Below are 22,161 nucleotides of genomic sequence, written 5' to 3'. Positions count from 1 at the left end.
ATTTTACCGCCATTTGGAGTCTGTTTTCACGGTGCATTTCAAGATTATTCCTACTGAAGTCCAGAAGCACTGCTTTCTAGCAATTTACGAGATGTCAACCACGCAACTTTCAATTTCGACCTTGCCACTTCTATCCAGGGAAGTATGTTTAAATTTCTCTCTTTATTTTTATTTTCATAAATTTTGTTAAGCATGCATTGAGGACATTGCATGAATTAAATGTGGGGTAAGGGGTTGAATATAGGAATAACAAGCATACTGAAAAATAAATAATGAGAGATGACTAAGATTAAAAAAATTTAGAGAGACTTGAAATAATGGTAAAAAAGTTTAATCTATTTAAAAATTGTTGTTATATTGTTGTGTTAGGACTTAGGTTGCTAGCGTTGTGTGGAACATCCGATATGAGCTTCGATGTTTATTTGAGCCAACATATGTTCTAGTATATTTGTGGTTGCCTTGTCCTAGTGAAATCATGAGACAAAAACACAACATTGCCCAGTTTGAGGGATGTAAAAAGTTTTGCTTTGGGAAAACCTAGACCTAACAAAAAAAGCTACCAGTAACTGATTTATCTCTTGGGTCCTTTCTTTCAAAATAAAGCGAGTCAATTTATCAAGTTTATCTGTTTACTTTTTTGCATTGTTGAGTCTAGTTATATATAAAAATAAGTAACGGTTCAGGAGTGAGACCAATCTGTGACCTTTGGAACACGATGAATATTCCCCCGGGGGCATTTTATATGTCTATTCACCTAATTATAAAAGTTGGGATGAATGAGAAGAAATATTGTTTAAAGGGGTTTCATAGAAAGTCATGAGTCTCATTAGTGACCTAAGGGATTCTGAGTACTCCAATGAATCTTTTAGAAAGTCACGAACTAAAGTATTAATAAAGTTGCAACTAAGTTAAAGTTTAAGTTAATTATTTGCTTATATGTGATAATGGAAAGTTGAAATATTGAGAAAAGATTATAAAAATAGAAAAAATGAAAAAAATAGAAAAAAGTGAAAATAGAAAAAGAGAAAAAGAGAAAAAAAAGATCCACAAAATATAAAGTTGCAACAATAAAAAGTGTAGTTATATTTTTAGAATAATTATATTGTATATTATTTTTCATTTTTGTTGAGTCACTTGACATTTGACGATAAATTTTGAGACGAAAGTGGGTAAATAAAAAGGTATAGGAGGTAAGAATGCCAAAAATAAACGTTGTTCAAATTGACTGAGAAATGTTTATGAGGATTGTGATTATTTAGGACTGGGAAAGTTTTTAGGAAAATTAGACACAAATATATGCATTGCGGTCTTGATGTAATGAATGAGCTCAAAATGGATTATCTTGTACGATGTTTGTGGCTAGGGTTTTGATGTGATGATATGATGATAATAAAAATTAGTTTTGCTTGGGGGCAAGCAAAAGTCAAGTGTGCGGTATTTTGATATGTTCATATTTAATAATATATTTCATGCATTATCTTAATATTTTTAGCTACAATTATGCTTATTTTATGACAAAATGTGCTTAATACGTTTAAATTATGTTTTGTAGCAGCGAAGACATGCTTGGGATTAAAAGGAAACAAAATGCGAGCTGGAAGCAGGAAAAAATGGACCATATCAATGAAAGTCAATGAGCTCAAGGAATCTAAAGCCCACAGTGTGGATATCCTTAGCCACGCCGTGAGGAGAGGAATATTTGCGATCATCATAAAAACTTGGGGAATACGCATGGAAAATGCCCGCCACACTGTGGAGGCTATTGGTCATAATGTGGGGATCAGATTTTGGAAACTATAGATATAACGTCTAATCCTTCAACCCTACCTTATGCTTCAAGTTATTTTCGACTTTTGGAGGCCAGAGACGTACTGGAAGACAGAAGGAGATTTGATTTCGATTTGAAGTTTAGTTTTTGGAGAGATTCAAGGCAATACTACTTCTAAACCTTAGTTTTACTTTGTCCTTAATTATGTTTTGCAAAGTAAACTTCGATTTTGATTGTTTGTTTCCAGTAATTATGTACTAAAAACCCTAACTTCTGTTTAGAGTAGAGGATCATTATGACTATGTGTTGATTGATTGGATTTTGGATTGTTTCTAGTTGCTTATTTGTTATGATAGCTTGTTAAAGACCCATTTGTATTAATGATAACTACTTTTTCTGTTTATTGCTGAGTTTTACTGAATTATATGATCATTCTTATTTGGTAGACTTGTATCTTATGAATTTGTGACCATCAAAGTTATGAGACTAGTGTTTTGATCATAAACCTAGGGTTAAATAGAAAAGTGGATAAATTAATATGGAAGCTAATATTGATTATCATTCATGTATTGAATTGATGTTATTATCCATTAATGTCAATCATTAGTTTAAGTCTATCATAACTCGAACTTAATACCAGTATTATTATTTATTTGTCCACCTGATCAATGAATGAATGAATTAGTTTTACTAAACGATTAGTCTTTTGATCATAAACTCTTATCAACTTAGGAATCGGTAAACAAAAACAACTTAATCCATTGCACTTTCCAAGAAATCAACCATATGAGTAGTGTGAATTGTATGTAAGCAGAAGTCTCTTTAATATCATGCTTTAAACCTTAATTTGGATTGATTTTTGTTAGTTAAATCATTTTTGGTTATAATTGTTTTTAAGTAAGTTGGACTTGTAAAACCAAAGAAAATCCCCTATTTAACTGCTTTTAAATTAGTTAACTTTTAGTAGATAAATTAGCTTTTAATAATTCTCGTTCCCCTTCTGTTCGACACCCTACTTTCTTACTATATTACTATTTGATTAGGTATACTGCCTATCGCATTTAGCTAGCTTAGAGAGTTTGGTTTATAAATTAAAAACTAGCTTAGATTCATAGCACTTTCCATGTTTCTCAGCTTCAGAAGTGTTTAATGGATGTTTCAGTGGTGGTGCGTTTAGACGACATTCAGGTTGATGAGCATCTTATTTAAAGAATGTTGGGGCTAGGTTTTCCCCCAAACCCAACCTCCGTCCTCCAAAGAGTATCTCCCAAAACCCTAGACTTCCGTTGTTATTTTCAGCCCTTTGTGTGTGTGTGTGTGTGTGTGTGTGTGTTTTGTGGTGTTCTTGAAGGCGGAGCATCCCCCTTTAGAGCTTGAGGGTGATTCTTGAAGAGGCCCTACATCTTGTGCGTCTACTGGATCTTTATAAGTGTTCAAGTTTCTATCTTGATGGTCTAACTTCATAGATTGAGCATATTTTAGGCATTTTGGTCCCTTTTTATGGCTTTAATGGAAGTGGAGAGAAGAAATTCAGATAAAGCTTGTAACTTTATCAATCCTGTGTGTCCCTGGAGTGTTTCATCTTTTAGATCTAAAGCCAAAGTGTGATTTGAGGCAATGCAGGGAATCAAGGTCACATTTTCCCTTTTAAACGAAAATGGAGAAGAACTTGTATGGAGTGTGTAGGGTCATAAAGTTATGAGTTTTATGACTCATCTTAGCGTGATTAAGCATTCTGGGGAGTCTGAGCTTTAGTCTTAACAGATTAAGGACTTAATGAAGGATTTAACTTTCCAGACGGACCACGACGTGGCACAGGGATGGCCACGGCATGGTAATGTAGTTGTTATGAATCGAGAATAAGAAATGGAACCAGAGTATGTATTTGAATTAAGAACACACGAGTAAATATAATCTGGATGGCTCGATTAAACTTCTGAAAGATAAAAGAGAGTTTCTTAGAGTAAGAACAACGAAGGCTCAAAAGTTACTCTAACTCTAGCACCTATCCCTATTTATAGGAATGACAAAAGTTTACAAAAAATACACAAGGGCTAAAACAGTTACGCTTCGACATACAGATGTGCCCTTATGCAAAACATACAACACCGACTTCAACACTAACAAATAACTAAGGACACTTTCAAAATCTTCATTTTCATAGCGGCCATGCTAGCTGTATCAACCAACACAAAAACTTTGTCACAAGATGAATTTCCTTTAAGTTTGTCGAGTTGTAACACACATGTTAACACAAAATAATGTTTTATTTAAACTTATATCTAATTTAAATAACTTTCCATTGAGCCATCTATTCAAATAAGTAGAAAAAGACTATCGCCCCCTTAAAATTTGTGTATAAAATTTTGAATTTACTACGGTACTATTATTAGACGAATTACTCCTCGACTTCATTAATCAATATTAATTCTTGATCACAAACTAAAGGGCTTCTAGCCCAGCGGTACCAGGTGTTGTCATAATTTCTTGAAGTTGAGGGTTCAAGTCCAGTCGTATCATAGACATAGGTGGAACTAAGAAGTAGTTTAGGAGCAGATTATATTTGTCGTTCAAAAAATTATTGATCACAAAAGAGCTTTAAATCATTAGGTTATGTGTCCTGACGAGCCAATGAGGGCCAATAAATATCAAAAGCAGAATTAGGCTAAAAGAACAGCCCACGTTAAGGAACTTCAACACCGGTCACTGACTCTCAGATACCACATGTTTAATTTCTAGAAATCAGTTCATCCTAGTCACTTTTCTAATCAATTTAAATACAATGAATCCATTTCCGTGAGTGAAAGAGCGTACTTGGATTATCAATCTTCTTCACAAATGAAGCCATTGATTCCCTTATGATTTCCAAATTGATGGAAGATTGCACATAAATTTATAGGTGTTCTCAGGTTTTGTGTCTGTGAGGGGTAAAAAAGAAATATTGTGATTATGTTTAATTGTTTCATATAAAAGGAAATCAGTTTGCCCCCATAAATACAGTTACTTCCATCAAGTAACAGTTATATGATGTCATATTGGCATAGTTTCCGATCATAATTCGTAAATATATCAATATTAAAATAATTATTGCATAAATGGTCCTAAAGCCACATTTTAATGAAATATTCCAACAAAATTTTCTAAAAAGTTGATGAAGATGTCTTCCTTGTTTCCCAGTTTTTGACATTTTTTAAGATAAATAAAACAACATTAGGTTTTCAAAGTGTTTGGTTTAATTAGTTTTTTTGCAAATGAGTTTTTAATACACATAACTAAAACCAATGTTAGAACTTAGAAATATGATAATTTTTCTTGTAAACGACTATATGATGTAAAGAGTTATTACCACATACATTCATGCCCTAACAGAGCCGATTCAGACCTTGTTACTGGAGCAAAAAAAATTTGGGGAGCATTTTGTTGAGAGTTCCATGGAGTGAACAATCTCATTCACATAATCAGTGCCACCGTGTCAAAACAGATCCAATGGAGACGAGGGTAGATGGGTCAATTTGTATCATATGAAAGGAGATGAATGAAATAAAAACAGGGGTAAGGCGTTGGAATGAAAAAACGGTTTCTAAGGGAATCTCATTCCTCCTGTAATTGACCATTTCTTTCGACAGCAGCAACGAAACAACATTTTTCAATCAGAATGGAATCATCGATGTTATAGTCTTGTAGATAATGTGAGGAGTATATACCAGTTAATGTTGAACATAAGATCATTTATTAACACAAAGATATGTCCGTTGATCAATGTTGTAAAAAAAAATTTGTGTTTTGACGAATGGGATAGATATCTTTACTATATTATTAAGTATATTGGACAATTCTTGAATTTTAAGAGGTATAAAATATAAAACTTGATGTACAAATAAGTGAAGCATAGACAAACAAGTAATACTTACCAAAAATCGAATACAGTGAATTAAGAAAGTTATTATGGAATGTTGAAATCACCACTAATTCTTACCAAAATTGGATACAACGTGAGTGCTATTACTATAGCCTTGAATGCCTATTAACCAAAACTAATAAGCATGTGAATATCTTAATGTGAAGTAGGAATGTACCTTAAGATGGAAATGTATATTGGATGTTAATCTCATATTATTAGCCTTATAAATCTAAATGTAAATGGAAAGCAAGATTTTTGCCAAACAAAAAAAATTAAATATGTTGGCAAGATGTTTATCACATGGATAAAACTAATGTTACAAAACAGTTTTTTTGTTATTTTTTGTTTTAAAAAAAAAGACATTGATCTGCGATCTTTTTTTTCTTGAATTAATTAAAGAATCAGAAAAACAATAGCTTCCAAAAAAAAACTTTGGGAGGGCTAATCTTTTTGTTGATGCCAAAAATTAAGGTTTGTAATATTTTTTCGTATGTGTTGGGTTGCCCAGGAATTGGTAAATTGAATTTTACTGTGTATTAGCAAATATGGGGAGGGCTAATTATCCCAATGAATTGTTAATTACTAAATTAAAAATTAAGCCTCCAGTTAAGACGTCATTTATAAAAGTTGATAAATGTAACTATGTTAAAATTAGGAAGCATTAAGTTTTCATTGGTCAATATTCCTTGAAATAATATTAGTTAAGTTTTCATTGATCAATATTACTTGAAATAATATTGTTGATGGAAAGGGTACGTTTCAACACCTTGTACAATTGATTTTTTGTTTTCTCTAAGTTCTTTGATAAGGAATAACGATTAATCTTTTTGTCCAAAACATTATCGTTAAATGTATATTAGTACAAGAAATATTATATTTTTTCATTTTTCTATTTTATGATTATACATTTTTACTAACATCGTATTATTTTTCCCATTTCCCACCTCACTATTATATCTCTTAGGTTAGAAGGAGTAATGGTGAGGCTAGCATGATGTTACATAGAATTTTTGAAGCCATGCAACATTTGCCACAAAAATATGTTCGACTTGTAAAAGTTGGGGAGTGACAATGATGTCATTTAAATAAGTTTGATTTAAAAAAAAAAAAAACAAATTAGTGCCAACCGATCACAAACCACCGTTCCCTTGTCTCTCCTCTCTATTTTGGCTAGTCGGCTAGCAAGGCTTGCTTGGCGAGGTCCTTGTCAAGAGCCAAGGGTAGTGTTTGGCGTTCTTGGCAAGGCTTGGCGCTTACCACTCCTTTTTGTCCAATCTAATTGTAATAACCGCATATCTTTCTTTCTAAACTTTGTTCTTTTTCATTCAAACTTTCGGTTCATATTCATTAAGCCGATTTAAAATTACCATGTTGTAACTCTCTCATTCGTCTCTTTGTTCAGATGACACTTTCCAAAACATTATGTATTCTTTAAATTGTATGTCATCTTTTTGAAATAAAACAAATTTCCAAAAAAAGACTATGTTCAAATAAAATTATTTGTCGCTGCCAGAACGAAACAATTTGTCACCCCTTATTTGGGGTAACCGAGAACCTGATCAAATACCACTAATCGGTTCCAATTCGATTTTTAGCTTAAAAGGTTCATCCCTAACTTATATATCCATGCCATCATTGCATTGCCCGAGTACTTCCATATTGTGTAAAAAAATATTCACCAAACACCTACCCAAACTTTAAACGTTGAAACGAATATTCGTCCAAATAAAAATAAGAGTCGTCTGAAAATTATTTGCTTAAAACAAAATAAAATCTTTCTATCCTTGGAAATTAACGGATCTGAATCAGATTATATTATTTCATGGGCAATATTATCCATAAAAAATGAGCATGTCGATGAGATTAATGATTATTTGATCGACCGATTCCATGAAGAATACAGAATTTACTATAGTTTTGATGAAGTCATAAACGATATAAATAACTTCTATCATGTGTAATTCTTGAACACATTCACTGTTAATGGTTTACCCCTCATTACCTATGTTTAAAAGTTCAATGTCGATAATACTATTATGGCATCTTGACCCATGAAATGGATTGTGCAATAGCAATCGGTTGATATGTAAAACTTTTCAGTTTAATGTCATTAGTGCCGAAATAGTTGTTGGTCAACATGATGGAAAAAGGGTATTTTTGCCATGGATTTATCTATGTCCGTTTGAAGATGACATGTTCTGATTCAAGCTAAAGAGAATAATGTCCAATTCGATTATGTTTCACGATGAAAATCAATAAAGTTCAGGACAAACAATTCCAAATGTAGGTATATATCTTCGAGAATCTATTTCTCGCATGACCAACTTTATGTGGCATTGTCCAAAGGGATATCACATGTCAATACAAAAGTATTAGTGAAGTGGGACGAACAATTCAAAGGCAGTGAAGTCTATACATTAAATATTGTGTATAAAGAATTATTTGACGATTAATAATATACAATCAATCATGTGTTGTACACATTTGTAAACAATCATAACTCTTCATTTTTTATTCTAACTAATTTTGTATTTGCTAGATTGACTCTGACTGATTATTTAAATGTAGTAAACTATTTCCACAAAATAAATAATCGTCTCTAGAAACTAATTTTTGAAAGATATTAATCGTACCCATCGCTTGGCGCGGGTAAACGGCTAGTGTATACATAAAATATATCCAACCTATTATTGTATAAAATTATTGAACATGCATGTTTTGAAACAAACCTGAAAAAAGATTGCTTAGAATCCCTGAGTTGTAGAGACGAGGAAAGGTCAGGTGAAGTGCAAGTATGTTGAGCGACAAAGCTTCGCCTTGACTGCCCACTGGAAATATATTTATTTATTTTTGTGAAAAGTGAAAACATATTAGAAATAAGCCTGTGACAGTCGGAAATTTATTTATTTATATACATTATGAGAAAAGGGTTTTTGGGATGTAAAATTACGTTAGTGTCCATCCTCCAGTATGCCAGACTTCCTTTGGGACAAAGCTTTGAAGTAGAATAGCACATCTAATGAAAAGAAAGAGATTAAAGATCTGAAAATGATTGCAGAAAATCAAAACATTAACTAAAATAAATAAGAATGACATCTACCTTTGAAGCGGGCTCCTTCTCCACACAGAAAAAAATAGCTTGATAGAGGTACATTACCCCACACAGATAAAGCGGGCGACGGATATCGATGTTTGCTTAGGAGGTATTCCCCGGTTGTTAACTGAAATGCAGTGAGATCTCCACCAATGATGTGATTCCATGACTTGTAATAATTTAAAGCATCTTCTTCTTCTTCTTTTTCTTCTTCTTTTCCATCATCATACACAAGACTCACCCCACACTCCTTTGTAACTGCATCACCCTGTGCAAACCTCACAATAACAGTAACGTGGTCACCAGCTTCCATTTCATTCATCCCAAACATCCAATGGCTTAACAACATCAAACACTTTCTACCCATATCGACTATTTCAATATAATGGTGGTATATCCAGGTGAGGTTCTTTGTTATATTACTAATTTTGATCACTGGAACCTTACGGATACGATATTGATGATGGGGTGTCAGCACACAGCAGAAATTCAATCCTCTGAACCTGTTAAGAGATGATGGGATTGTAAATGATATTGATGGCCCCGCGCTTCTATCTGTAATCCAATTTGGCATCTCTTGGCCTCCATAAATTGTGCTGAATATTCCAAATTCATAATACATCTGCCAAATACAATCACCTTGATGTAAGTATATATACATACATATTCACACAAAGACAGATAGTTAACTAGACCAACCTGGATTTCAGATTCCTCTGGTTCTTCATAACTAACAGAAGTTGTCACATGCCCTCCTTTAAGGAAGTCTAGGTTAGCCCAGCCTAAGCAATGTAACACCTTTTCCTCAACACCTGCCATTGGTTGAATTTTAACAACGCCTTCAAATTCAAACGACGAAGGTATCTTCCATTTCACCAAGAACTTGAGTAGACACATTTCTGGATCAAATACAACTTTTCGTAGCAAACTCTTATAATCAGAAACATGATAGAGGTTCAAATATGTTACTGTATGTGGAGGATGCTCAACTGACGTCAGCATATTACAATTAAGCATACTAAGTGTCTCAAGCCTAGGAAGGCTTCTCACACAATTGGGCAAGGAAACTATAGGATTTCCATCCAAACGCAAAACCTTTAACAAGGATAGGGAACTGAAGTCCATGGGAAAGGACTCGGTGGACAAATTATTATTTGCAAGTGACAAGCGTACTAAAGATCTCGGTAAATATATCGAAAATAGCTCAGGATCACGTGGTATAGCCTTCAAAACGGTGGAGGAAGAGGTTATGGAGTTTATGCCAATGTTGTTCGCCTTGAGCATTTCCAATGAATCCATATCTGTAATCTTGATTTGAGATTCACCGAAATAACAACCACTTAGCAATAGTGTTCTAACGTTCTTTAACATCCCTAAGCTTCTTGGAAGTTTTTCAAGCTTGTTGCAGTAGCTCAGATCAATGTCGACAAGTTCAGGACATTGCTCAATTGATTCACAAACCTCAAGCAAACCAATGCAACCTTTAAGTATCAACCTCTCAAGTTTAGGGAGGTGGTCTAAGCCACCAAGACTACGAAGTTGTTCACAAAAACTTAAGTTAAGAATCTTCAACGATCCAAGCAACCTTTTGTCTTTTAAGCATGATCCAATCAATTGCTGAAAATGAAATAAGTTACAATAATAGTGAATTTTATCAACTCGACATAGAAGAGTAATACATAGAGATAAGTTACCTTTAGCCTCTTATGAAGTCGTTGTTGATAGCTATAAAAAATCCCAAATGACTCAATATTGCTGTATGACATGTCAAGAGCAACCAAATTCTCCATTGGTAAGTCTAAAGGTATAGACTTCAAAGGGAACCCATGCATACACAACCATCTTAATTCTTCTGGAAAATTCTTGTAAGAGCCGGTCATTTGCACATGATTAAGTTGTAGAAGCATTAGCCTATCCTTCTTACTCAATGCGTATGTTTCCAACTCAAGTGATCCATGTAACTTCTCTTTCTCAAGCATTCTCATGTCAAGTGTGAGGCCTAGAGCATTTTCCATACTCTAAGAAGAAAGGGATGCAAAATTATTTTAAAATGTTAAACATATATATAGACCTAAAAAATGCTTTAAACAAGCATGTTACCTTTTTTTGTTTCAACACTCTGAATGACTCATAACCCCATATTCGACTTCGTTCCCATGGCTTATAAAGTGATTCTTCACGTACCACAAATCTTCCCATCTCTTGAACCAACTGATGCATCCTTAATTCTTTATTCCATCCGATACTAAGAAGACCTCTATCCATAAGATTCATGATCCCGGATCTTGTCTCTATATCACATGCCTCTAATATTGTTACACTAACATCTCTATCCATTCCAACAAAGATACAAGCGATATGCTTAAACAACTCCTTATCATTTTCTGATGGCAAAGAGTCAAAACTCATTCTCAAGACTGTATTTATAGGGGAATGATTTTCTTTCTTTAGTCGGTCTATGTACCCCTCCCAATAAGTTACATCTCGATTATGTAGAGACCTACCTAAAATTTTAAGCGCCATTGGATGTCCTTCACAATACTTCACTAGCTTTCCTGACACCTCTTCATAACCTGCCTTGGGATTGTTGCAGATAAATGCATGATAACACAAAAGTTTTTGTGATTCAATCGTAGATAAGCCTTTAATCTTGTGCTCTGCATACTTAGGTTTAATGTTTGTTTTGAATGGTGAACTACTCTGTGTCAACCATGCGTCCTTTGTTGTTATTAGAATTTTGCTTCCTGGGTGAAAACCTTCCGTTCCAAATAACGCATCTAGCTGATCGATACTACCAATATCATCAAGAACTAGAAACACCTTTTTACGGGCTACTGCATTCTCTATCATTGAGGTGTACATAGAAACATCATGAACTTGAACTGAACTTAGTTTTGAAATGTCATTATAGAGTTGTTTTTGTACATCAAGCATCCCATTCGATTTCTCATTACATTTCTTACTAATATCTTCAACAAAGCTGCTTGTGTCAAATTCATGAGAATGTAACGCATAGACATATTTGGCTAAAGACGTCTTCCCGATCCCACCCATCCCCAAAATAGTGAGTATATTTGTCGTATGTGATGATGCATCTTTCAACCATGAAGTGACGACTTCAATGGAATCTTCCATCCCAATAAGTTGTGGTAGTGGAAACCTTGAGGATATGCGTAATCTACGGAAGATGTCTTTGACAATTTCATCAATAAACTCCACCTCTAACCTGGAAATTAATTTTAGTAACAACAAAACATATATAAAACAAAAAAACATATCATACTGGAGAAAATTAATATCTCCAATGATCCAAATCAAAATTACATCATATTAAGCTATTAAATAATTATGTTATTTCATATCATAACTATTATCTTTGTGTCACTTCTAACCATGTAAGAATCAAATGTGCAAGGTCATAATTATCATCTAGAATAAGATCAGAGCCATCTATGTAATACAAGATTTCATTAACGGACCACCAAATTTCATTGCTACAAAACCATCGAACTTAAATATCGGTGTAGTTTTGCATGAATCTAAACAAAATGTCAGTGAATAGCTAAAAGGAAACTTTAATACTTACAAATAAAAGCATTAATATATCATAATAAAAGAAGATATCGTTTCAAGGTAGAATGATATAAAAAATACTACATGAGTACATGCACTACAATTGTTCAAAATTTGGATTATTAATTAAAATTTAAAAGCTTATAAAATCATTAAAATGATTTATCTACATGAACTACTTTTGATAAATTAATAAATGCATAGCAAATGTGTTCGAATTAGCAGGATAGTTTAACCGGCCTATATAAATTAATTTGTGAGATCACATAATTGCAGAAATTAGATTCAATTCAAAACATATCTTTGTCCAAATTGTATGCATCAAAAAATATGCATATTTTAAAGAATATGAAGAGAAGTGTTGAAATGCATAAGGAGAGAATTATGTTTAATTTTCATGCGCTAATTAAACAAAATTAAAGAAGTATGTAAATATGGGTAAGAAGTGATTACCTGTCATTTGCATCCTTCCCTTTTAAATCAGCAACTGCGCTAAGCGCTTTATTCCAAAGCTCTAATTTTTTAGCCAATTTACTTTTATTTGCATCGGTCTCTGCCTCCATCCGCTGTCTATGTTTATCCATTGCCTCTCCAAAGCTACTTTGTTGGTTCCTGACATGGGTGGGCTCAACATGATAAAAAATCGGGAAAACAATGTGATTGGATGTCATATGTTGCTCAAGGATCAACACCAGTTCATCAAGGCACCATGTGGAAGCAGCATAGTTCCTGGACAATACGATAATAGAAGCCCTAGATGATTTAATAGCACTCTTCAATTCTGGTTTCAGATCTTCCCCGGTTTCAATATCTTCATCATCCAAGAAGGTAGTGATATTGGCATGAACAAGGGCATTATAAAGATGATTAGTGAAACCATGACGAGTGTCAACACCTCTGAAACTTAAAAATACGTCATATCTATGACCATGAGTTGATGAAGAAGATGAAGGTCCTTCACAAAGTTCAGAGAGAACAACCATTATGAGTTATGGGTTAATGACCCTTCACTCTTCCCACAAGTTTGTGTATCTTAATAAGTAAGAAAGTAAGTATTGTGTTCTGAAGCTTTTGAATCCCACGCTTTCCTCAATAGTGCCTCACCCTCAAGATCCCATACATAATGTCTCTACAAAAAATCCAAATTATTACTAACTTATATCACTTAAGTCTCCTCAAAACAATTTAAACCTCAACAATGATATATTCTACAAAATAAAAACTTTTAAGTGTTTAAATAACAATACATATGCACCTGTAACTTTTTCCATGTGAATTCGATAAGCTTCAGAAATAACCATCATATATTGAGATGGTAATTGTTTAAAAATTGGTTAATTACTTGGTTAATTAAATTGGTTAACCTGTTTTTACAGTTAAGTTCGGTGCAAGAAATTACCGAACCAATCTATTCAATTAAACTAAATCCCTAATACCATTCTAGAAACAACTAAAAGATCCATTATTACATCATATGAAAGGAATGGCAGAGCATATAGGCCATTTCCAAACTTTCACCGGATATAAACAAACAATTAAAAGATCCAAACATAAGAAAGAATAAGTTTCTTGACATAGTTGTTTATAGATCCCCGATATTAGCAAGAACAATCTTTTCAAATTTGAATTTATTTATCCATATAATATGAATCCAAACAACTACAAGTCACAAATTTTAATCACAAAGTCAACTTCTGACCTAAACAGATATCACAGTCAACTTTAAGTTGAATCATCTTTTTGAAAAGATGTGATGCCTTTGCTTTGTACTACTTTTAACCAAACCCTACTTTTAATTACAACATACACATGTGAAGACTATCAAAGAGATGAATCCAAACACACAAATGAGTAAGTGGCCAAAAGTAATTGAATCTGAAAGTAGATATTATCCCTGGTTCATGTAAAACAACTAAAAGCACAACTAAAACAAGGAGTGTTCAGCTAGGTTGAGTTTTCCCTTCTAGCTGTAACTATGAGCATGTCAATGGAGGCTCAATAATGTAACAAAAGTGACTAAGTGACAAAAGTGACCTAAGTGACAAGTGACATAGGCTTTACCTCCAGATGTTGTAGCTCAATTTACAAATAAATCACTTATCAATTTTGTAGCTCGGAACAAAAACCTAATTCAGCTTATTTGCAGTTAAACGGGGCATTACATGATTGATTTAGGATCTAGACTCTGCACTAGAAAATTCCTAATTAGATTATAGAATATAAAACCAGAGATTTCTTACAATCCAGCTTCAACAGATCAGCAAGTTTTGCACAAGAGGAACATCACCAGGAAATTTGCCATTATTACAACCAAAATTAAAGTTTCTTCATTATGAGTGTTTATCTTACCCTTCTGGGTTAAAAAGAATCATATGTAGAGAAGCAAGTTTGTGAATTAGAAGATAAAGAGGAATTAAGGAAGTACATGATGGACTCTGTACTATCCTAACCAAAATACGAAACTGAAATAATCGAAATTTCAATTTCAATCCCCTGTTGATGAACAAACAAAAGATTATGATGTGATTTATGATTAATAAGATAAAATTGTCTAACAACATGTGAAACTAACTGGTAAGAATGTGCCTTCGCAGTTACCTGCCTACACAACTACAGACGATCCAAGGGCGACCAGACCGAGAAGGGCAATGAGTGAAAACTACAAAGCAAACTTCCCGGAGTAGGCTGATAAACGGCGGGTCAACGAGGTAGAAAGGGATATATTTACTCTTTTAATTATTCTTTTACAAAAATTAATATCATATTTTCGATAGTAAAATGCAGAAATGACCTTATGGTTGCCAAAAAAAAAAAAAAAAAAAAAAAAAAAAAAAAAAAAAAAAAAAAATGTAGTTTCTGTCCTGCATATATTTTTATCCTAGGTCCATCCTTAAGTATGTGGTTGTTGTGGTTTTGATCTCCAGGCAATGTAATATTGTAATGTATTTCAATCTAAACACATTTAGATTATGACCCGCGAAAAATATAGGGGAACATATATACATATAAAGTCATAAAAAACCGACACAATAATTAAAATAAAAAAAAAAGATAAAATAAGAGAAACATACTTCGCGTTATTAATTATATTGAAAGTTTAAAAAATAAAAAGAATTGTCTGAATATCTATAATCGTTAAAGGATCTCTTTGTAGATAACTTTTTTTTTTATTGGTTGGACGAACTTCCTCGTCACATATGAGTATCTTCAAGTTTTTTTTATCCGTCACACGAGAAACAACTACATATAACTGATGGATTAGGTTTCTAAACCAATAACTGATTTATTATAATCTTGAATTATTAACAAAGTCTTTTTAGGTTGCCCTCAAACCTAGTAATTGAATAGGATGACTTTTAGAGAGAGAGAGAGAGAGAGTGACTGATTTATTGATTTATTATATGATTAATAAATAGCAATAAATGAATTTATTAATATGTTATGAAAATAATATATTAATTAGAAATAGTAATATTTAATTAATAATTAATTAGATTAATTTTAGATTAATTGTATTAATTAAAAGTGCAAGAGTTAAGGTGCAATTGTTCAATAGTTGAACAAGAAAGAGTCCATAACCTTCCTTGGAAGGAGGTGGACGAAATTAGGGTATTCCAGGGTATGTGGAATATTCCTTGCTGATAAAAAAGAAGTTAGATAATTACCAAATTGAATAAATATTCTTTTATTCATTTAGGGTTATTTAGGGTTTCCAAGTTGCACTATATAATGACCCCTAGCCTTCAATTTTGTAACGCCCGTAGATCCGGGCTAGTCAATTTAGAGGCAATAAGTGTCGAAAATGACTTTTCGACAAAAGATTATTTAGAAAAAATAATCTTAACCAAGTTGTAGAATATTTCTCAAGGTTTCCGTACATATAAAGAACGCCGAAATCCGAGTTATAACGAAGAAGTTATGACTCGTCGAAGTTTTACGGCAAAACCGGCACGGCACCGGGAAGCGTAAATAGTGAATTTACGATAGAGCGAGTTTTAGCCTTAGTGATCTAAACGAAAGTCGTAGAATACATTAAACCGAGAGCGTCCATAAAAAGAACGCCCAAATCTGACTTCGTATGAGGAAGTTATGATTTTTCGAAGTTTCGGCTTAGCAGTGTACAGCTTGAAATTCGAATATAAGATCGAGCGGTTTTTAGCCGACACAACCTAAACGAGAATCGAAGGTCTCGTTAATAGTAGCATAACGATAAAAAGACAGACGAAAACGGACGTTGGATGAAGAAGTTATGAATTTTTAACGGACCAATCTTGTCCCGGCCTGTTGAAAATATAACTTTTAAAATAAAGTCAAAATTAGCCAACGAAGTCTAAACGAAAGTTGTAGAGTACGTTCCCGCCTTCGCGTGGATATAAAGAACGTTGAAAACAGAGCTTGTACGCGAGAGTTACGAATTTTTAAAGTTTGCACTTGGATTTGCGAAACCTGATGCGAAAGTGCTGACGTAGCGCTTTCCCAACCGTCCGATGATGATCGCTGAAGTCACACCCGATGGAGACACATCGCCCTCGCATACGCCCCGCGTCCGAAGTCGGTACGCCCCGCGTACCCTCGCCCTTATCCGTTCTGATATTGCGAGCCAGCTGTGCGAAGCTGGCATCCCTATCCGAGACTACGCCCAGCGTAGCTGCTGGACGCGCAGCGTAGTCCGAGGCTGCTGAGGCTATAAATAGCATGCGAGCCATTCCGAGTTTTTCACACCTTTCTTCACTCTCTCTCTAAGATCTTTCTCTCTCTAGAGTTCCAAACCCCCCCTAAACCCTAGGTAAAACCCCTAGCACCCGAGGGAAGCCCCGAGGCTCCCGGAGTCCCGAGAAAAAAGGGTCTTTCGGTTTCGGAAACGCTGCTCCGAGCAAAGCCCGGTTTTTAATAAAACCTACTGTAAGTGAGCTACGCCTATGTAATTTTTAATATAGCTTTTAAATAATTATAGTAATGTTATTAGGTCCTTAAAATAATTATTTGGGCTATTATTATCAATTATATTGAGTGTTATTTAACGCTTATATAATAATAATAATAATAGCTAGACTATTAATTAGTCGCGGTTAACGTTAAAACTAAACCCTAGTGGTATTTATACTAGGTTTTGGTCGAGGAAAAATTGTTTTGAGATAACGAAGCGCTGTTCGAGTACCGAGTCACCACCTAATCAGGTGAGTGCATAGTTACTTTCATCTTACACATAGATATGAAGTATTTTATATAAATTACGTGCTATGCGTGCATATTATCTGAATACTTGCTGTCTATGCTGGATGAACGATTTTATACATGTTTTAAATGATTTAAACTGTATACGTATTTTATATATACAAGTATGTTGGGTATGACATGGGTAGATGAATGATGAGAGATAAAAGATGATGTGAGTAAACATTGGCAGCTATGGACTTAGTGCCTATTGGACAAACACTGGTAGCTATGGACTTAGTACATGTTAGGAATTGGTAGCTATGGACATAGTACCCATTAGATAAACATTGGTAGCTATGGATTTAGTACCCGATGAATAAACTATAGCAGCTATGGAATTAGTGCTTTACGAACGGGCATTGGCAGCTATGGATTTAGTGCCAGTCCTATAACCCTGGAAGCAAGGGACCTCGGAATAAACGAATGCATGATAGATTACTCTTAGGATAGATCCTTAAGAGTAAAGAAGATAATGGGAATGGGTAATTGGGTTGATTGTTTGATTGTTTAAACATAATAATTACATTATTGTGGGTTGAAAACCCTATGTATTCACCAGGTTTCCCAACCTGACCCACTCAGTTTATTTATGTCACAGGTGTTGTTATGATATCACATTACACTGAGAGATTAAAGAAATGTAGATCACTAGCGTAAATAAATGTAAGTTCTGTTTATGCTTATGTTTCTGTATTGACGATGACATCCCAAACGTTTTAAAATGAATAAAATAAGTTTCTTCGAAAATGTTTTGATAACGTATTTATCATGTTTTTCTGGGAACAAATTCCGCAACATTTTTATGAAAAGTACTCTGATTTTTATAAAGCATAAACAAAATCGATCTTTTCTGGCCGTGAAAATGGGGATGTCACAGTTGGTATCAGAGCATTAGTTTAAGCGAACTAGGAATATGGATTTATTTCTAGACTTAAACTTAGAATGCTAAGCAATGATCGTGAGGAGTGTGTCTGATAGATTTAGGTAATACACCTGAATAGACACAAGCACTAGCTTATTTTAGGAATGATGCCTAAATTGCTTTTACGTGCTAAATGATTTGTTATGCTTTATGCTATAGTTTGATCGGATCTATGGTATGTTGCCGACCGGATCTGGAAACCTTATGTGTTTAGGATTCTAAACGTACGACTACGATATTAGAACTAGCATGTAAACGTTTCGGGGTGATAAGGATGATTTAAAACGTCAATCCTAAATTAAGGTCTAGATTCACCTTATTCGGTGTATAGATCAAAATGGCAAGAACCCGCAGTGGAGCTGGGAATGCAAATGGGAATAGGAGTCAACCCCCAGTGATTCAGCAAATACTTGTCGTAGTAGAAGATGTACCCGAGCCAATCACCATGGCTAGAGTACAAGCCATGATTCGGACTATGTTAGCTGAACAAAGGGAAGAAATGAGGCGGATATCGAATAGGGACGAACCTACTATGCCCACTGAGCAACCTGAACTGATTCCCAAGCAATCGGAGGAAAGGAACTACAGCCGCCAAGTGAGTCAAGTGGGGACTCAAGGTGAACGAAGGGATGGCCCGGAGAGGAGAAACGAATAGGATGGGCGAATGTACAAGAATTTCTTAGGTGCGAAACCACCGAGTCTCTCAGGAAGCCCGATGCCGGTTGAGATTATGGATTGGATCTCTGAGATGGAGATGGTGTTTGAGAGCTGCATCTGTAGCGAGAAACAGAAGACTGTCTTCGCAGTAAGGCAGCTGAAAACTGGAGTCTTAAGCTGGTGGAAGCTATTGGCAGATACGATGCCACGAGGAGAAGCCTTAAGGATGTCATGGGAGGAGTTCTTGGAATAGTTGAAAATGCAGTACTGCTCAGAGATAGATCTGATAGACCTAAACAACGAGTTTCAGAACCTGAAGAAAGGGAAGATGAGTGTTGATGAGTATGCCACCGCATTCACCGAGAGGATGAAGCTATTTCCCTACTTGGTTCCTACTGAACTCTCCAAGATTGATAGGTTTGCTAACGGATTGCCCACTGACTTTGGCCCAATGGTCAAAATGGCAACTACCTTGAAAACAGCTGTTAGGGCAGCTAAGAACGTAGAGACCCAGATAAGAGAAAAGGATCTAGAAAGAGATAAGGCAGGAGAGAAGCGGAAGTTTGAAGGATCTTCAAGGTCCAACAAGGAGAACAAATTCTCAAAGCTTGGAGGAGGAGAAGGAGGTGAAACGAGATGGTGTGATAAATGCAAGAAGAAGCATTGTGGGAAGTGCAACGAAGAAGTGACTTGTTACAAGTGTGGAAGGACTGGTCACTATTCCAAGGATTGTACACATAATGATAAGGTATGCTACGGATGTGGAGGCAAGGGGCACCTGTCTAGAAATTGTCCGAAGAAAAACGAGGCAGCAAGGCCAAACACACCACCAAGGTCAAGGGCATTCCACATGATCCTCGACGAAGCGGAAAACAACGCGAGGAACCAAGGATGAGGAATTCATACCCGAAGATCAAGTCATGAAGTAACCAAGAGTATAGAATCATATCATGTAGCCTATTAGAGGCATAGTCTAGGGTGAACTTGAACACCTATGTAATAGTTTCGAGAAATAATAAAGCCTTCGTTTTGTTATCTGATGTGTTAAACTGTTATGTGATTTTCTTGTATGGTGACTTGGAAAACTGCGAGACAATACTTGGGACGAGTATGAGTAGGTGTGAAAGGTAGTAGATGCATATACTACCGGAAGCACAGGACTCACGCTTGGATCAGGGAAAGTCACAAGGTTACCAAGAAGCTAGTAATTGAATCCGTTTTATTCAAGCATGTCGTTACCATCGATTCGGTAATGACTAAGAAGATTGTTGTTATTCCGATCCTGGTGGTCATATCGAATTGAGTCCGACTACGGTGAGTATGATACGTGGTTCAGAGAACCAAGTCCGATGTAGCATCTGACTTAAGCTAGAAGCTTGAAGTGAAAGACAATCAAATCGATCAGTAGAGGTATCGCGATAGTTGCTTGTAGATAGGAATGCTACCTTTTAAGATGTGATTATATCCCATTAGAGCATGAAGGAAGGTATAGTCTGTTCTAGAATTTGACTCTAAGAGACCTAAGTCTAAGCGTTGCAACATATGATGATAGGTCATTAGAATATGACACATCGTTCCATTGTAATAATAAAAGAACTTATCTTAAGTTCGTATCCAGTGAGGATTAAGATTGTGACTTGAAGGTCATAATTTGGAGTCTAACGTGAGATAGGGAGCAAGTGCAAGGTTGAGCACCGCCTGCAGTCAACGAGTCCAAGAGTTAGATACTCGTTCGAAGAAACATCAAAGTTACGGTTATTACTTAGGATGAAGAGATAACGTATGGAGTCATCATGTGAGCCCCGTTTCGTTGATGATTCCAGGACGTAATCATCCTAAGGGGGAGATAATTGTAACGCCCGTAGATCCGGGCTAGTCAATTTAGAGGCAAAAAGTGTCGAAAATGACTTTTCGACAAAAGATTATTTAGAATAAATAATCTTAACCAAGTTGTAGAATATGTCTGAAGGTTCCCGTACATATAAAGAACGCCAAAATCCGAGTTATAACGAAGAAGTTATGACCTGTCGAAGTTTTACGGCAAAACCGGCACGGCACCGGGAAGCGTAAATAGTGAATTTACGATAGAGCGAGTTTTAACCTTAGTGATCTAAACGAAAGTTGTAGAATACGTTAAACCGAGAGCGTCCATAAAAAGAACGCCCAAATCTGACTTCGTATGAGGAAGTTATGATTTTTCGAAGTTTCGGCTTAGCAGTGTACAGCCTGAAATTCGAATATAAGATCGAGCGGTTTTTAGCCGACACAACCTAAACGAGAATTGAAGGTCTCGTTAATAGTAGCATAACGATAAAAAGACAGACGAAAACGGACGTCGGATGAAGAAGTTATGAATTTTTAACGAACCAATCCTGTCCCGGCCTGTTAAAAATATAACTTTTAAAATAAAGTCAAAATTAGCCAACGAAGTCTAAACGAAAGTTGTAGAGTACGTTCCCGCCTTCGCGTGGATATAAAGAACGTTGAAAACAGAGCTCGTACGCGAGAGTTACGAATTTTTAAAGTTTGCATTTGGATTTGCGAAACCTGATGCGAAAGTGCTGACGTGGCGCTTTCCCAACCGTCCGATGATGATCGCTGAAGTCACACCCGATGGAGACACGTCGCCCTCGCATACGCCCCGCGTCCGAAGTCGGTACGCCCCGCGTACCCTCGCCCTTATCCGTTCTGATATTGCGAGCCAGCTGTGCGAAGCTGGCATCCCTATCTGAGACTACGCCCAGCGTAGCTGCTGGACGCGCAGCGTAGTCCGAGGCTGCTGAGGCTATAAATAGCATGCGATCCATTCCGAGTTTTTCACACCTTTCTTCACTCTCTCTCTAAGATCTTTTTCTCTCTAGAGTTCCAAACCCCCCCCCCCCCCTAAACCCTAGGTAAAACCCCTAGCACCCGAGGGAAGCCCCGAGGCTCCCGAAGTCCCGAGAAAAAAAGGTCTTTCGGTTTCGGAAACGTTGCTCCGAGCAAAGCCCGGTTTTTAATAAAACCCACTATAAGTGAGCTACACCTAT

General features: G+C 35.4%; 1 protein-coding gene across 3 annotated transcripts; it reads right to left on the bottom strand.

Annotated features, from left to right (window-relative positions):
• Positions 1-8,093: 8,093 nt before the first annotated feature.
• On the bottom strand, positions 8,094-15,034 carry LOC145164500 (disease resistance protein RUN1-like). Of its 3 annotated transcripts, none has more exons than XM_079083213.1 (8): positions 14,935-15,034; positions 12,790-13,465; positions 10,864-11,989; positions 10,458-10,781; positions 9,463-10,380; positions 8,770-9,385; positions 8,620-8,685; positions 8,094-8,497 (listed from the first exon to the last, which is right to left on the bottom strand). In XM_079083213.1, the coding sequence occupies exons 2-7, from the start codon at positions 13,317-13,319 to the stop codon at positions 8,621-8,623; spliced, it is 3,579 nt and encodes a 1,192-aa protein (XP_078939339.1). In that variant the 5' UTR covers positions 13,320-13,465; positions 14,935-15,034; the 3' UTR covers positions 8,094-8,497; position 8,620. The 3 variants fall into 3 exon arrangements, with proteins under 3 accessions (XP_078939339.1, XP_078939343.1, XP_078939345.1); XM_079083217.1 differs by lacking the exon at positions 14,935-15,034 and adding an exon at positions 14,686-14,831; XM_079083219.1 differs by lacking the exon at positions 14,935-15,034 and adding an exon at positions 14,577-14,667.
• Positions 15,035-22,161: the final 7,127 nt, after the last annotated feature.

The sequence above is a fragment of the Lactuca virosa genome, chromosome 1 (genome assembly GCF_052849685.1).
Source record: "Lactuca virosa cultivar CGN04683 chromosome 1, Lactuca_virosa_CGN04683_v6, whole genome shotgun sequence".
In the NCBI taxonomy this organism is placed as follows: domain Eukaryota; kingdom Viridiplantae; phylum Streptophyta; class Magnoliopsida; order Asterales; family Asteraceae; genus Lactuca; species Lactuca virosa.
The sequence above is the reverse complement of the archived record's forward strand: the minus strand, read 5'-3'. Positions and strand labels throughout refer to the sequence as shown.